Below are 16,349 nucleotides of genomic sequence, written 5' to 3'. Positions count from 1 at the left end.
CACGTATACATTCAGCTATCTAGAATTAACGCTGAAATAAAGTTCCGCATATTTTCACTTTAGTGCTCCGTATATGAGAGGAATGAACCGAAATTAAGGGGTGTCCGACTATATTTCCGGAATCACGCCTTAATACTTCATTTTCCATCAGGACTTCTCCGAAGGTATCCGACCCTGTTGTATAGTCTGTGGTGGGGCATGGTATTTACCAATGCCTTAGGGATGTCCGACACCGCATTTCGTCACCACTGTGGTGACAGGGCAACCGCATTCCCTTTCTGTGCCACTATACCAACAGTACCATGTGCAGAGAAGACCCCTCTGCATCGGGCTCAGCAAGCCTCTATCGTAAGAAACGCTTCTACAGCGTCGACGGGGTTCAACTTCACATCATAAGGTCGTACAAACATTACTGCGCTTTTTATGGTATCCATCAGCCTGTATGAACGACTGTAATTGGGCGCACCCTTGTTGTTTCTTTCTGTATTTTTATTTATTTATCTTCCTGTCGTCTTCCTAACCCATTTCCTCCCACCTCAGAACACCGTAGCGAACGGGAAAGTCTAAGCTCTCGTCTGTTTCCTCTCTGCACTTCCTCTCATTATCTGCTTTAATTTTTGTTGCTTCAACCTAATTCAGTATAACGCAAAAAGCGCCTAATTCAACAAAGATTTGCGCAAGTGCTCTTGGCATTCCTCTAAACATATCTGATGCTTTCTCTAGTGTATGTACTACAGAACGTGAGGACCTCTGCTATTATTACGTCGAACGAGACCGTAACTGTGCGGATGTGAACAGATTTTCTTCTTGTTTCGAGGATACGCACACACCGTTTAAGCCGGTGCCGACGCACAGGCTGAGTTTATGTAAATGGAGCACATCTCGTGAGTCTTTTTAGCGTCCCGCATTCATGTAAATAGGTATGACGCGCTAGGAAGACGCGTCGCCTTAAAGATCCAGCCGGATGTTTCTTAAGTGGGTGAAGTCACCTCCTGCGGGTTCATATAGGCGGCAAACGCATTGCATCGAGGGGAAGATAGCGAAAGCGGGACGCCTGGGCACGTATTAAAAAAAAGAACCTCATACGCTAGAATTGTTTGTCAAGGCTAATTCTTTCGAATCCTAGATACTCGATATGCAATGGCGATATAGTTAGAGAAGGCGTGTGACTAATAGAAAATATCACTTACGAACAAGAGGCTTTGTGAATTCGGCCTCTAGGGTTTGTGCTCTCCAGCACTCACAGGCGAGAAGCGTTCGATAAAAAAAAAAAAAGAAACAGACATGAGCACGCTTCTGAAATGGTCGCTCGAAGGTTGGTTGATACGCTGCACGTAAACTCGACTACAGTCTCTTAAAAAGTTTAGCGCCAACAAACGACTCTTCGGAAGAACAGACAGTGAATTCTTTTTTTGGATCTAGTCTGATGGCACAGCACGGAAAACGCCTGTGAAGTAACACATCGTATAAGTTACTTTTCTTACTTGTCGCATGGACGGAATCATTCTGGCCTATAGTGTGGAGTTATATAATATGAAAATGATGTTACTGGTCGCAATTTGTCATTTCCTTTAGCTATTTTAGTTAGCTCTGGTTGAAAGCGCCTGCTCCCTATTTGATCACCTTGGGCGCGAAAAACAAATGGTGCTTTTCCTTATTGCGTGCATGCGACAAGGACATGCGTACCTCTGTTGCCGGGGCGTGCGCGTCATAGAGTGGTGCCTCGCGATTATGGAAACACTTTCACGCTAGTTTGCTCGAGATGCGATGAACAATAACGGCTCGCTTGCATAAACAGACATGATTATACTTTTCGTTACAAAAGAGCGCGAGGCCTGACCTTCTCGCGCGCGTACACCTAATTGAGATCCACTGTGATATTCGATAAACTTCTGGGGTTTTAAAGATGCAGGACAGGCGAGAGGATGATTACTTCCTGCATTGCTCCTTGCAGCGCGCACGACGGATCGCACGTGAACTAATTCGTTAAGAATAAGAGCACTTATCCGAGGGTAACTTTAGTCATGCATATAATTGTGTTGCTGATCGCATCAATTAAAATAAAAAATAAAAAAAAACATGTTTTTAGCAAAGTATTGTTGGTTTGGGCTAGCTGCAACCCATGGCAACATATTAATGGCGAAAGTACACGACAAGGACAAAGCAAGCACCAGGAAAAGCGCAGATTTCTATCTATTTTTTCAGGATGACGACATACATATGGTAACAAAGCAAGCATGAAACATTAGGTACCACAAACAAGCGTTTTCCTCCCTTTTCTTTTTTTCCAACGCGGACAGCATTGCACATGTGTACTTGGATTGTGAACTAGTCGTTTTTGGGTCGAAACGCCGGGTCAATTTTTATTTTTTATTTCTTTTGTGGGAGGGGTCGCTTTCTGGCTGGAACTCATTTTCGAGTGCTTTTGGGTTGTTTGTTATCCCTAGAGCGTTCATCTTTTTAGTGCACGTTGAAGCAGAGGCATAGCTGGGCCTCTACGAGGCGCCAAAACATATTTACGTACATTTTACGAAGAAATAAAAAAAGAGAAACAGGTTCTCTGTTTCCTAATCAACGAAAGAGCTATGATTTTCTAATGTGACCCCTTGGGAGCCATGTAGCACAGAGAAAGATCGCATTTTGCTTGTTCGAGGGGTCTGCTTGGATGCTGACGTCTTTCTTGTATCTGGTTTTTCGTGATTCTTTTGTAACTATATGTGCCGTGCGTCATCCTGAAAAAAATAGGGTAGTTGAATGTCACACTCGTCCTGTCGCTTTCTTTGTCTTTATTTTTTTACTTGCGCTGGTAGCATGTCTCATGTTTTATGAAAACAGGTGAAACTGTCATCAAGTAATCTTCGGGAAAGAAAATTTAGTGAAGGAACATCGCAGGCCTCGCTTGGCGTATAAACGCGAGGGAGTACTAGGAAATACTAAAATATGGCGAATCGATGAAAATGACGAAGCTGTGCACCCAGCCGGAATTTTTGGAACCGACTCTAATAAATGCATTGTCGTTTCGCAGATCGTACTTGGTGGTGTTACTGGTTCATCGTATGACGACACTACGACAATGTTCACTTTCACTATCACACACGTTCACTGCTCAGCAATCTTTTTTGTGATGGATGCAAGCAGGAATTGAATGGCTTATATCAAAAGAAATTTTGATCGCGGCCACATTCGTGCTCGTAAATTAGGCGCACAAGTGTGGCACCAGTGATAGTCCACGATTTGATGGCCCTGGTATGTGAATGCGCGGTATTTGCCTGACCATTATTTCGCCTCTTCGGCAGAAATATAAATCATTATCTAACATTCTGAGTTTATGTGGCTACTTTGTTGTACATCGCTAAATAAATTTTTAAGCATTTAAACCAACATCTCTTGTCATTGTGTTTTTGATCAGAAGCAACAATTGTAGCTCTTAATACCAAGTACTAACGCGCTTATTGCCACCACCTCTTCCACCAACCACCGCCATTAACTTATATAAAGGTTTCGGCAGTTAGAAAGCACAACGCATTAACTGACAAGACGGCAGGCAACGTGCTAGACTTTCACTGCCAGTAAGCATTGCAGATAAGTGTTCAAGCCTGATATCTTGGAAACCCTGATAGGAACAAAAATTTAAATGAATTTATTATTATAACCAATACAATAAATAATTGTTAGTTAACTAAATTATAATGGGAATTCTTCAGAGTCACCATATGTGTTTCAACACGTCTCGTCGTGAAAGTTGGCAGATCACATGCGATGACGACGGCTGTGAGCTTCGGTACATAACATGGCGGTATAACCTTATCGTTTTCTGGCAGCTAACGTGTAGAAGGACAATACGTCTTCCTCGTAAACCAGTTCTCGCTAGGCCCCGTTTTCCTCCCCTTAGATTGTGTCTACGCATAGGTTCTGGCTAATTATAGCTGGCTGACATTGGCTAGGACGGGTGACGTTGCCAACGCTAGGCGGACATGCACGCTTGCCAAGGCTAGCGGCAATCGACACTGCACTTGACTGCAGTGTCAAGTGCACTGCACTGATAGTGCAATAAATTTGAAATGTCAATTGCTCTTGACAGTGTCAATTACACTACACTGGCAGTGAAGTATCAAGTGCAATTGCAGTGCCAGTGTGAGTGTATTGCAAGTGAAATTGCAATGCAAGTGGAATTACTTTGTCAATGCAATTCCAGTGCTGTGCAAGTGCAATGGCCACTGCTACTGCACTCGACAAGCGGCGTTCGCACCACTATTCAAGTGCAGTAGAGGCTGAGGAGAGAGAAAAGAAAAAGCAAGGAAGCTAACAAGTTTGCACTTGTTTTGCTGCACTGGGGGAGCGGTAAATTGGCAGTAAAGGAAAGAAAGAACGGGAGATGGAAACGAAGAACAAGCGATGTACGTGCGCCCTCACAAGAGTCATCGATATGACATTGTAGGCTACAGTGTCATATACATGACTACATACATACAGAGGCTTAGGAGTGAGAATCAACGGCCAATGTTTCAACAGCCTTCGATTTGCAGATGACATTGTCCTATTCAGCAACACTGGACGAGTTACAACAAATGATTGGGGACCTTAACAGAGAAAGTGTAAGAGTGGGGTTGAAGATCAATATGCAGAAGACAAAGATAATGCTCAATAGCCTGGCAAGGTATGAAGAGTTAGTTCAGGATTGCCAGTAAGCCACGAGAGTCTGTGAAGCAGTACGTTTACTTTGGTCGATTACTCGCAGGCAACCCTGATCACGAGAAGGAAATTTACAGAAGAATAAAAATGGGTTGGAGCGCATACGGCAGGCATTGTCAGATCCTGACTAAAAGCTTACCACTGCTATTCAAAAGAAAGGTGTGCAATCAATGCATTCTACCTGTGCTGACATATGGGGCAGAAACTTGGAGATTTACAAAGAAGCTCGAGAACAAGTTGAGGGTCGCGCAAAGAGCCATAGAACGAAGAATGTTAAGCGTAACGTTAAGTGACAGGAAGAGAGCGGTGTGGATCAGGGAGCGAATGGGGATAGCCGATATTCTAATTGACATTAAGAGAAATAAATGGAGCTGGGCAGGCCATGTAATGCGTAGGTTAAATAACCGGTACACCATTAGGATTACAGGATGGGTACCAAGAGAGGGGAAGCGCAGTCGAGGACGCCAGCAGAATAGGTGGGGTAATGAAATTAGGAAATTCGCAGGCGCTAGTTCGTATCGGTTGGCACCGGACAGGGGTAATTGGAGATCTTCGTCCTGCAGTGGACATAAAATATGCTGCTGCTGATGATTATTATGAATGTCATTTGGCATGTATATGGTCGTATATAAGGGAGCATAAATTCCTTGCGTTAAAAAATAGATTCAGGGGTTTTTCGTGCCAAAACCACGATTTGATTATGAGGCGCGGCGTAGTGAGGAATTCCGATTAATTGTGAGCACCTGAGATTCTTCGCTGTGCACTCAATGCACGCTACACGGACGTTTCGGCATTTCACCCGCCATCGAAATGCGGTCACCGCACTCAGTCCTGTGCCCTCGGGCTTAGTGACGCAACGCCACAGCCAGTACATCAACACAGCGGGTGCCTCACGTTGGCTACAGCTTAATTCCACCAAAATTGTAAATACAGAACGATTGACCATAAAGGTGGACTCCGTACGATTGTGGCGAATATTGTATGAAGTTCTCGCGATGTCCCTATGAAATTCGCTATATTTCCGCGAAAAAAAAAAAAACGTATGCAGACGCGAAATTGTTCCGCCGCCTACAGAAACGCATGGGGGCGGATGGGGGGAGGTGCTTCAATAAAGGATTGTAATTTCAGTCTGCTGACGTACGCCTAGGCGTCGCCTCGTGCACGAGCCCGTGAAGGACTACGAGCTCTGTCCACGTCGAGCCGTCGCGGGTGCACAAAGAGAAGCGAAAAGGTGGCGCCACGCTGTATATACACGTCGTAGCGGAGGGACGTTGACTATGACGCGCTGCGCACGGTGGACGACGGTCCCCGAATACCTATATAACAATTCCAGAAGCAGCGCTGCCGCACGCGAGCAGCAGCTCCGCGCCGTTTCACTTCCTCTTACATGGTGTCTGGTTCTTTTCAATGTCACAGCTGCAGGTGAGTGGGCACGGCTCGTGTAGGCTCAGTCCAGGCGCTGCACGTTGGCTTAGGTCGTGTCGTATCGTCCGACAATTTAGGAGAATACAGATGACAGCGGTCAGGAAACCTATCGGTGGAAGCGTGTCCTTCGGTGAGTGAATATAGGTTGGGGATATCGGACTGTGTGATTAGGTCCCCATTGATAACCGCTGCACGGTCGCTTCCATCCAAGATTGCTTAGTACCTCTATATAGTGCTCGACTGTTACTAGCCGTAACACGATGTACTATGTTTCTGAGTTTCTCATTTTATTTTATAGTAATTTACCAACCTTTGTTATCGTCAAGTGTAAATTGTATGTATTCATTGTAAATCACTGCAAACCGGTGAGGTTATACGTATAGCGTCCCATTTCCTGCTACAGCATGTTGTAACGACTGGTGCACTTTGCATAAATAAATAAATGGACAAATAAGTACATCCAGAATGGACGGAAGTACTGTGATTGTCTTAAATTTTCACCTAAAAAAGCCTAATGCATCGCTTGCCACGTACATTATCACTATTTGTGTAGGCGTCACTGCAGTGCCCAAAATACCTTGTCCTTTATATCTGTACCCATGAGTCTCTTCTAAATTAGTTATCTGCCTGTTCGTATGCACACGAGTGGAGCGTAAAAAACCAGGGACGAGCCAGTTGTGAAAACGAATCCACTCGTGAATGCAGCTTCAGAATAACGAGCAGTTCTCACGAACTGAAGTTTTTGTGAGCTCGGATAAAGCGGGTGCGTCAGAAATACTATAGCATGCAGCTTTTGCGACACTCTTCTTTCGGGAAACGTTAAATGGAGGTAGGCGTTTTCTCAATGATAAAATTACGAGTGTTTCTTTTTGCCCCGCAAATCCATTCATTTCGGGGCAACACGTGTGAAATAGTTCGGGCGTTGACGCGGTTAGTGCGAACACGCGGTGTGTAGACGCGATAGCGAATACTAGGGTGATCATTTTTTAAGTTTCCTGCAACTTTTAGAAATCCCCTCTGGCAGATAACATAATACAAGTCCTTGAGCTGGATTATTGGGAGAGGGGGACGTTATTTTCACTAGAAATCGAAACTCATGTTCACCTAACTAAAAACTAACTAATGACCTTTTCCTTAATTACTTTACGGCCGGTATTGCCACTTATGAACTGTAGCCGGGGAGTTTGCAAGGCTTATCAACTTGGAATGAATTACCGGAATGCAATCAACTGGAGTTTTTAATTAAGAGCTGCAGTTAGTTTCTTATGATCTGACTAATAAAGATCGGGCCCCTCGGTTTCCTTTCTTCTCGTTCATTACATAGCGAGGGTCTCGAATCCGGCGGCTTTGATACCTTCAGGTAGCGTGTGTGGGTTTAGTGGCCAGTTGCCTTCACGCGAAAAGTTCGCGTAGACGTGACGCCTGCGGCAGAAGGGACGTTGCACAACCGCCGTGAAGGCCGTGAGCGGTGGCTCTGGCTAATACTCCCAGGGTTAGTTCTAGCCACAAAACATAATTATCCCAGAAAGTGTATGAAAAAACGGCGCCGCGGTAGCTCACTTTGTAAGAGCACCGCACACGTAATGTGAAGACGTGGTTTCGTATACCACCTGCGGTCAGTTGTGTTTTCATCCACTTTTATTACCATTCGTTTATAATTTCTTTCGTTCAATCAAGAACTCCGAATAATTTCCCCTATGCTGTCATTGGTGTCATTGCTTGCTGGCTTCTTGTGATATGACTAATTAAAATCGGGATCCCGGTTCTCGTTCTTTATGTTTATATATACAGGGTGTTTCAGCGAACACTTTCCAAAACCTTTAAAAGTTGCCTGTGGCACAGATCACAGTTCTAGTTCATGAGCTCGTCTACTCGAAGCGACGGACAATAATTGCACAAAAGATTGAGGTGCAAAATCGATTAATGAACAAAACTTCACAAATTAAGTTTTTAACGAATTACATTATGATCCATATTGCAATTTACAAATCCTAGCCGTGGAGTTCGCAAAGCGGGTCCACTTGGAACGAATTCTCAGGATGAAACCAGTTTCGAGATATCAATTGCCGAACTTTGCGGAGAAATGCATTGGATTTCCAGTTAATTTCTTAACAGAACGTCGTTTCATGCACTGAAGTACACAGGTAACTTAAACACCAATGCATTTCTCCGCAGAGTTCGGGAATTTATATGTCGAAACTGATGTCGTCCTGAGAATTCGTTCCAAGTGGACACGCCCTGCGAAGGCCACTGCTAGAATTTGTAATTTACATTATGGGTCATAAGATAATTAGCTACAAGGTAATTAGGGAATTCTTGTTAATTAGTCGATCTTGCATTTCAATTTTTTGTGCAAGCAGTGTCTGCCGCTTCGAGTAGGCCGGTTCGTCAAATAGAATTAAGCTATCTGCCACAGGCAACCTGTAACAAAATGTGAAAGTGTTCGCTGAAACTCCCTATATATATATATATATATATATATATATATATATATATATATATATATAAAATATATGCTGGTTAGGTTCCAGTTATCGCATATGTGTAATTCCTCGATGAACGAAGCGCAACATCGCGCTTGGTGGCCTGCCGTACGCTGCTGAAGAACACATATGGCTCGCTGATAAGTTTAGGGCGGAGGGTATGAACATTCTTTAGCTAGTCCTGCGTTCTTGACTATATCCTCAAGCACCCAGGCTTCCCTGCGCAGAAGAAAGTAGCTAACCAGGACGCCCTTATTCCAACGCTCGTTCATTGACGTATGCACGTCATGCATGCCAGTGCATGGCGAAACGGCACTGCAGGAGTGGGGTTTCAAGTCGGCAGACACCGCCGCTACACACGTTCCACAGACCTTGACTGAGCAATGACGTTTGCGTAATTCTAGACTCTGTAGCAATTCGGTTTCCCTCCCTGCGTCAGAGTCACGCGGCAACTTTTTCAGAGATCCCTCTTTTTTGTTTATTTGATCCAAGTTAACAACGAGAGGTTCAGTGATGTATTTCTTTAACACCACTTGAAATAATCGCTTTAGCTCGCGCCAGTGTTTGAGAGTTTACCCAGTGCACAAACAGCAGAAGTCGAAGTATGAGATTCACACGTGTTCGTTTTGGTTATGTTTACTCTGAATCTTAACCTCGTGGGTTCCGTGAAAAACCTCACTGTAGTATTATTCATTTACCACTCTTAAATAATTGCACGTACTGCAGACAATGATTGAGTGATAATGTTTAACACAGTGCTCGAGACAATGAATGAGACAAATTTATTGCTGACAATAAAGTTATTGTCGTCTTGTCTGTTGGCTTTAAATGGTCACAATTAAACAAAATAAAGCCCCTTGGGTTTCCTTCTCTCATTCATTGCTGGGACTTAGAGAGCCCATTTATGAATCAATATGTTTTTACTTGCTGGTAGTTGAAACAGAAATTAACGCCCACCAACAGCGACACTGGGACTCTAAAGTAGGAGATCGACCCATATAATAATGTTTCTTGTACACACATTGACTTATTCCCCAGTTTCAAACAAATATTTTCTCTTTTGTTACTTTACATAAATCAGATTTCAAAGTGAGACATGAGGGGCTTAGTTCTTTACTATTACCATCATCGTTATCATCATCATAATCATCATCATCATCACTGTAGGAAGCAAATGCGATCAACCTCAGTGCAGGTATGCACAACACAAAATGTGTAGTGCGGCGTTGTCTAGTCTTCTCGGAGCAGCCATGGTTAGGCATCCTGCAGTGTTCTTGATGATATGTTTCATAGAGACAAATGTAGTACCTTAGACGGTCAAGTTATAGTACTTGGAATCGCATTTATCTTTCAAAACAGGGAAGGGGGTGGGCGGAGGAGGCTCTGGAACGTCACCTTTATCGCAGTCTTTGTCCCCTTTAGCAACAAAATGAGCAACCAGTCAGCTGAACGCCCGAAGATCAAATTCATCCTTGTTAATTCGGAGATGCCAGCCAAAATGAAACTCAGTGTCACTGCTTTAATGTCCCAGTGTCTACCGTCGCGGGGAAACACATTTACTGGGTAGCAAAAAAAAAAAAAGACGTCGTTGTTTCGTTCACCAAAAGAAACATTTCGCGTTTGCCTCTGCTCATTCAAGAACACATTGAGATGTCTTCAGCTGATCTGCAAGTCGTGTGAAGAATGTAATCAGTATTATCACGCGGGCATCTGACGTAGAAGGTGTTCATGCTCTTTCAGTGATGTCAGGCCGCTCACTTATGCCCTATTTGGCCCCAACTTAGCCAGATCGTAGCGCATACTTGTAAACAGAGATAGACGGGCGTCCAGGTTGCTTGGAGGCATTGTTTGGGTTTAAAAAAAAAACAGTGAACTAATCTCCACACAGGCGGACTATGCCTCTCTCGGGATTGAATCTACAGCAGCATACTGTTGGCCGGCGTTGTGTTGTTGACGTCAGTATCGGCTTTCCTGTCTTAACCGGGAGTCCGCCACTACGACGTGCCTCATAATGAGATTGCGGTTCTGTCACGTAAAACCCCGGAATCGGCTTTCCTCTCTTACTACCTTCACACTACCTCCCTCCCGATTTTCGATATGGCCATCGAGCCTTCACCATCGAATCAGCTGTTCGAAATCGCTTAGCGCACGCGACCTGCGGTACCACAAGGAAGCGCAAGCTTGGCGCAGCGACCAGCGTGCCGTCGAAGGTCGAGCATGACAAAGGTGCTATTTGCGCGTCTTTGAAAGCCGCGCACAAGCACACACACGCACACACGCACGTAAACGTCTTCAAGGTGCAGGCGCCCTCGCCACCGCGCTGATTTCCTATAGTGTGGCGTGAGTGACAATACAGACAAAACAAGAGGAGCGCCGATAGAGGCGGCACAGGCGCCTCTTACTTTCCTCAATTCCGGCGAGACGTAATAGAACATCGAGACTTTGGGCAGACGCCGAGGGTCGTTCGAGTTTCCGCGTCTCGTATACAAGAAGCGCTTCCCACGACAACCGCTCGTCGATGACAAGCGCCGCTTCTTGCTTTCCTTCAAAACAGCCCGGGCTGTTACGAAATACGCGCGCGCGTCGCTCCCTCGAATCGCGGAAAATAGGCCACCGTGGCCTTAAAACACTTGACGCGGCGCGCATATACGCGAGGAGCGTTGCCGGTGCCGCCGCTCCATGGTCACGGGTAAATTAAGGCACGCGATACAATGCGTGCTCCGCCCGAAGAAGGAAAAGCGCGCGTGCGGAAAGCGTCGACTATATAGGAGAAAGTGCCATGGTCATCGGTTAGATGGGTAGCCTTCGAGACGACCGGGTTTACGCACAAACAGCAGTAGTACTCTGTGACTTCGCTGAAATGGCACAAGAGGTGCGGGAGCAACGTATCACTGTAACTCGGACAATCAAATAGCGGAAACAACAGCTTCTTTGCGAAAGCTTCGTCATGATAGTATGAAACCCTGGGCCTGTAGAAATCCCGTTTGATCGGGAAGAGGCACGATGAGAAAATAAAGAACGCTGGCCAAGAACTGAAAAACACATTTAATTAAAAAATGTTTGGGTAGTTTCGGCTCCATCATGAGAGCCGAAACATCCTAGTAATTTTTTTTTTTTTGTAGTTCCTGGTGGGGCGGGGGGGGGGGGGGGGTTCTCTTTGATTGATCACACCCTAACAGTTGGAGTGCACGCCTGCTTCTTTCAGAGGCGAATGAACGCTAACCACTAAATCAATGAAACAGGCTGAACTGCTAGACTAATTCCAAGGGGAACTCTTATCCCAGGTGTTTGCGCACAGAGGTACATATGTGCAAGTCTCGCCGCAGCCACATGTTTCGTACATGGGATTGTCAGCCGTTCTGTTGAGATGAGAGGAAAGTGACATGTACGCTGCTTGACAGATGGGACATTTGGACACTATGAGAGCAGAGAGATCTAGGCCAACGCTCCCAAAGGAATTGCACACGCAGACGGTTATATCAGGCACTGCCTTCGAGCCCAGATGTAGGCTTTTGTGAACGCTGCATGCTACCACTAGATTGTGTACGTGGTTTACTTTGTTCGTGCTCCTCTTACTCTTCCTGCCCCCTCACTCCTTCTATCCATGTGGGGTAGCCAACCAGAACTATACCTGTGGTTATCTCCCTACCTTTCTATGCATTCCCTCTCTCTCTCTCTCTAACTTTTGCACCGTTTCTCTCTAGCATTTACTCATTTGAATTATCACGTTAGAAATTTCCTTGCGATGATGACGTGACGCCTTCATCAGTGATTGCTGAGTAATTAAAGCGCAAGCCCAATTGATTCATAATTCTCTGTCAAGATTACGGATTGCTTGTTTTAGAAGTGCGATGTGTTTCTTTACGAAGTAGTGGGGGCCGTGGTGTTGAAGACATGCTGACTGTCAGCAAAGAAAATGATTTGGCAGGGAGAAGGCGTGGCTGCTTCTGGCAGCGACCTTGTGTATGCATTGTTGCCGTAGCCTGTAAATACATGTACGCTTCAGTCATTCATCCCACGGCAATATCCACTATCTCTTTGACTCCCTTCGAAATGCCCAATTATCGAACCCCGTGTCGGTGATGATGTCGTTGTACTTGGTACATGCATCGTTCCTGTCACCTTTCATTACAGCTGCCTGTGATTCGATCTGATACCAGTCAGGTGATCGTGCGAGTTGCGAAACCGAAAAGCTTTCTTTAGCCAGCGCGACGGGCAGGAATATTCCCTACAGCGCTTCAATATCCTGTCAGGAAGGGTGCAGTGATCATTCGCCAGAGGTAAGTACTTAAGAACTGCGTGCAAAAGTTGGCTTTGTGTCTGGCACCCTACTGTAATGAGAAATCATAATGGATAGCAGGTTTCTTTCTTTTCTTTCTGCTTCTGATTATTTATATTCTCTTATGTGTGTTTCTTTCCCTACACACTGCTTCAAGTTCACAGGATTATATGTATTTCGTACTTATTTATGCCAAGTACTCGCATTCTTGGAAGCTTCTTAGACGAGGTTTTGCGACATATTCGTCCCACTACATCAAAATGTTTTCGCCTATCTACCCAACCCTCTTGTGCGCTAGATGCTGGCTGCTTAACTTAATGAATTCTCAATTGGCGACATTGTTCTGCCTTTCCCTAAAAGAGAAAACTTGGTTGCGTCGCTTAACTTGTTATCGAGATCGTTTGATAACAACGTCGAAACTTTCTAGAAGGGGTGAATCGTGTTCTCGAGGCATCCAAAAGTGTGAACGCACTGCTTCGTACCGATCGTGGTAAAAAAAATTGTAGGAAGTCGTTTAAAGGTTCAGAATCATTTCATTCAATTCACCGCTTACGGTGTTTTTGATCGCTGTAGTGGAGGCCCTTCGTAACTAGTAATTTGATTCTTTCTCTCCTTGTTTGAAGCTCCGCTCTTTCTAGCTTCCTATCGACAATTCCTCAGTGCCTGGAATATATTTGCCGTAAAATGCGCTGTACTTTTCCACTTTCGGGTGACGCGCGATGTGAGGCCCGCATTATTTCAAATTTTACGAAGGGCGATGGTACCCCTTCGCGACAGTTCCGGCGCTACTAGCCTGTGCATGCTCGGAAACTAAGTTTTGTGCTTGGCTTTGCATGTCAGTTAAAATTTTCGAATAATAATGGCTATACCACGCAGCGTCGGTGGTCCAACTTGCTGGGGAAATGAGCGTTTGCATCTCAGTTGTTTGAGAATGCCTCACCGCCGCAGCGCGGATTGCGCACGTCATTAATTCTTCTATCGTCACCTTCTCTTTCCGTGATGTTTTTATTTTCTTCTGATACCTAACTTCTGTCCTCACTGGCGTATTCCCTCATGCGTCATAGCGCAAGATATGTACACCTGCAGTCGAGCGCTATAACATTTACGAGTGGTTCTTTGGGAGGTCGCCTGAAGTTCCATTGTCCTACTCATACCCCCCTGAGGTCGTTTCACTGAGGCCGATAAACGTCCCGAAAGAAGAAAAAAAAAGGAAAGAGATATGGAAAGACAAGAGCTGCAAGACAAGGGCTCCACTGTGCAAATGCATTATCTTTCAGAGGTTCACGTATTGCGCGCTTTCAACCTCGGTCGCCCTAGCACGCTAACATTGCGTTGTTGCTATGTGACAGCCATAAATATGCATTAAAGAGGAAGAATCGCGTTTGACGTTGACACTTATGTTTTGATAAAATAGTTTTGCCATTAAATGCCAAACTGATTACCTCGCCTAATCTTAGCATGGATCCAGGCTTATTGTGATGCACTGTGCAACTGAATCTGGATGCCTAACGCACCAACTTTGTGGTTGCAACTGAAGTTGACCTAAATTGGCCCGGACGCGAATTTGAGGTTCAAAGCGAGTATCGCACCTTCTAAAAAAGCGGAGTATGACGCAATGTGAACCGTTGCCCTAAGATGACAATTAGTTGGCTACCAAGCCGCGTTTTAATGCCTTATTTATTTGTTTTTCCACTCATTCCTTTACCTCTGTCGGACCTGCGCAAACAAATTCAAGAACAATGAGATTTCCTTTGCCAGGTGCCTTCGCCGGCAAAACCTTTATAGCGAAAGCGTTTGCTACGAAGGCGAACCGCACCACAGTGTGAGTTTCTACGACGAAATAAAACTCACTGGTCACCCAGTGGAGCGAAGACAACCCTGCGAAACTATAAGCTGAACAATGGATCATCTGAAAATCTTGGGCAGAAATAGTTACGCGCGAAAACCACATTTACGAAGCTGCTGCAAGTTTCGAGTGGCGATTGACGTGCTATCGGCGTAGTTTTATTATTTATTTACCACGTGCGGTATCGGTCACATGCGTGGCTAGCGTCAAGCAGCAGCACCCCAAATCCATTTCTTTTTCTTTATATAGAATTAGAAATGGTCTAGGCCTGCTGGAGGTCTTTTTTTATCACCGTCTTAATTCTTCCTCGTTATTGGGGCAAAACGAGAAAAGAAAAATAGTGTCTTACCCTTGAATCAACAATCAGCCAGCCATGCTCTTGGGTTCCCATGACCCGCTATTTCATATCCCGCTATGAAATGCGGACGCCCATTATTCCGTGGAAACTGCGCTGCAAAATTACGGCCGCTTTCACCGTCGGCAAGACCGGAGAGATAACCAGCTAGTTGTGCTCGTGCGAACGTTTTTTTTTTCGACTGGCTTGATCGCAGCGCTGCGCGACAAACCCTTGTCTGACCGTGGCGTGCGCAAATCCAGCGTTCCGTGCGTCCATGTGTGCGGTAAAAAACGCCTCGACAGAGACGAAGCGCCGACGCGGGTCGATTTCGCCCCGCCAAAGGACGTGCCCCGCGGCAAACCGGGTGCGTGTGATAGTCATCGCGCCTTTAAATCTCCGTCGCCACGACCAAGCTTTCCCGCTCGCTCGCAAGGACGTTTCCACTGAGCGACAATAAAGCTTTCTCTCTCTCTCTCTCCATCGAGTTCTGTTCGTCTGCGTTTTTCGACGTCTGCGCGTGCAATTGCATCGCGCTCTCAGTCTAAACGCATACGTAGCGTGACGATGGACGGCCCTTACGTCATGCTTACGTAAGCGCAACGTCATAGGGGAGCTGCCCCTGTCCGGCGGCCGCACCGTGGAATAATCGAAGGTCCCGTGGTGCTCCGGCTCGAGTTGCTCGCGCGATCTACGGGCAATGGGCGTTTTTCTTTTTTTTTTTCCAGACGCTTATCTCCCGGAAGTACACCGTTCTTCGGGAAGGTTATCTGGAAGCACGTGCGCACTTCCGAATTGAGTGATCGGAATTAGCAATAGGGTGCAACCACTGCTTTACGCACGGATAACGAATAATCGACGTGGCTGGAGGCTTTGCAGGGAAAAAACAAGAGAGAACGATGTAGATCTCACCGAAGGCATAAAGGTAGCAGACGGCCTTCGGCAGGTTCAGTCCAACCCGACCCGCTGCGCTCCTTTGTGCATGCAGAGACGTCTGAGAGAACTTCGATTTCTTCGAACTGCATCGGTTTTCGGACGCAGTACACTTTGAGCGAGTGAGTGAGTGAAACATTTCATTACAACAGATCATATATCCGGAATGAGGGGAACTTCGAGCTGGCATCGTAATAGTTACGGCGGTAAAGGCTGTCCCAACGCACTCTTGACCGGTATCGAAGCGCTAGCCTGTTGTACATGTATAAGGGAAATACGTGGGAATTTCAAGCTTCTGAATGGATCAGCCTACGTGCGCGATGTTTCTAGCTGAAATTACCTGCTCATCACATTGGT

General features: G+C 45.6%; 1 protein-coding gene across 6 annotated transcripts in view; it reads left to right on the top strand.

The window, feature by feature from the left end:
- Positions 1-16,349, top strand: part of LOC142579698 (DNA damage-regulated autophagy modulator protein 1-like) — a 112,443-nt gene that overhangs the window by 65,289 nt on the left and 30,805 nt on the right. The window contains exon 1 of one of the 6 annotated variants that reach the window (XM_075690172.1): positions 6,022-6,114. The exons of 3 other annotated variants lie outside the window; for them this stretch is intronic. In XM_075690172.1, coding sequence (XP_075546287.1) covers positions 6,100-6,114 — 15 coding nt within the window. In that variant the 5' untranslated portion in view covers positions 6,022-6,099. Of the gene's footprint in view, positions 1-6,021; positions 6,115-16,017; positions 16,119-16,349 lie in introns of those variants that run through there. 2 more of the 6 variants (XM_075690177.1, XM_075690176.1) reach the window with 2 other exon arrangements.

This window comes from Dermacentor variabilis, chromosome 4, assembly GCF_050947875.1.
Source record: "Dermacentor variabilis isolate Ectoservices chromosome 4, ASM5094787v1, whole genome shotgun sequence".
Taxonomy (NCBI): domain Eukaryota; kingdom Metazoa; phylum Arthropoda; class Arachnida; order Ixodida; family Ixodidae; genus Dermacentor; species Dermacentor variabilis.
This window is presented reverse-complemented; position numbering and strand designations above follow the sequence as displayed.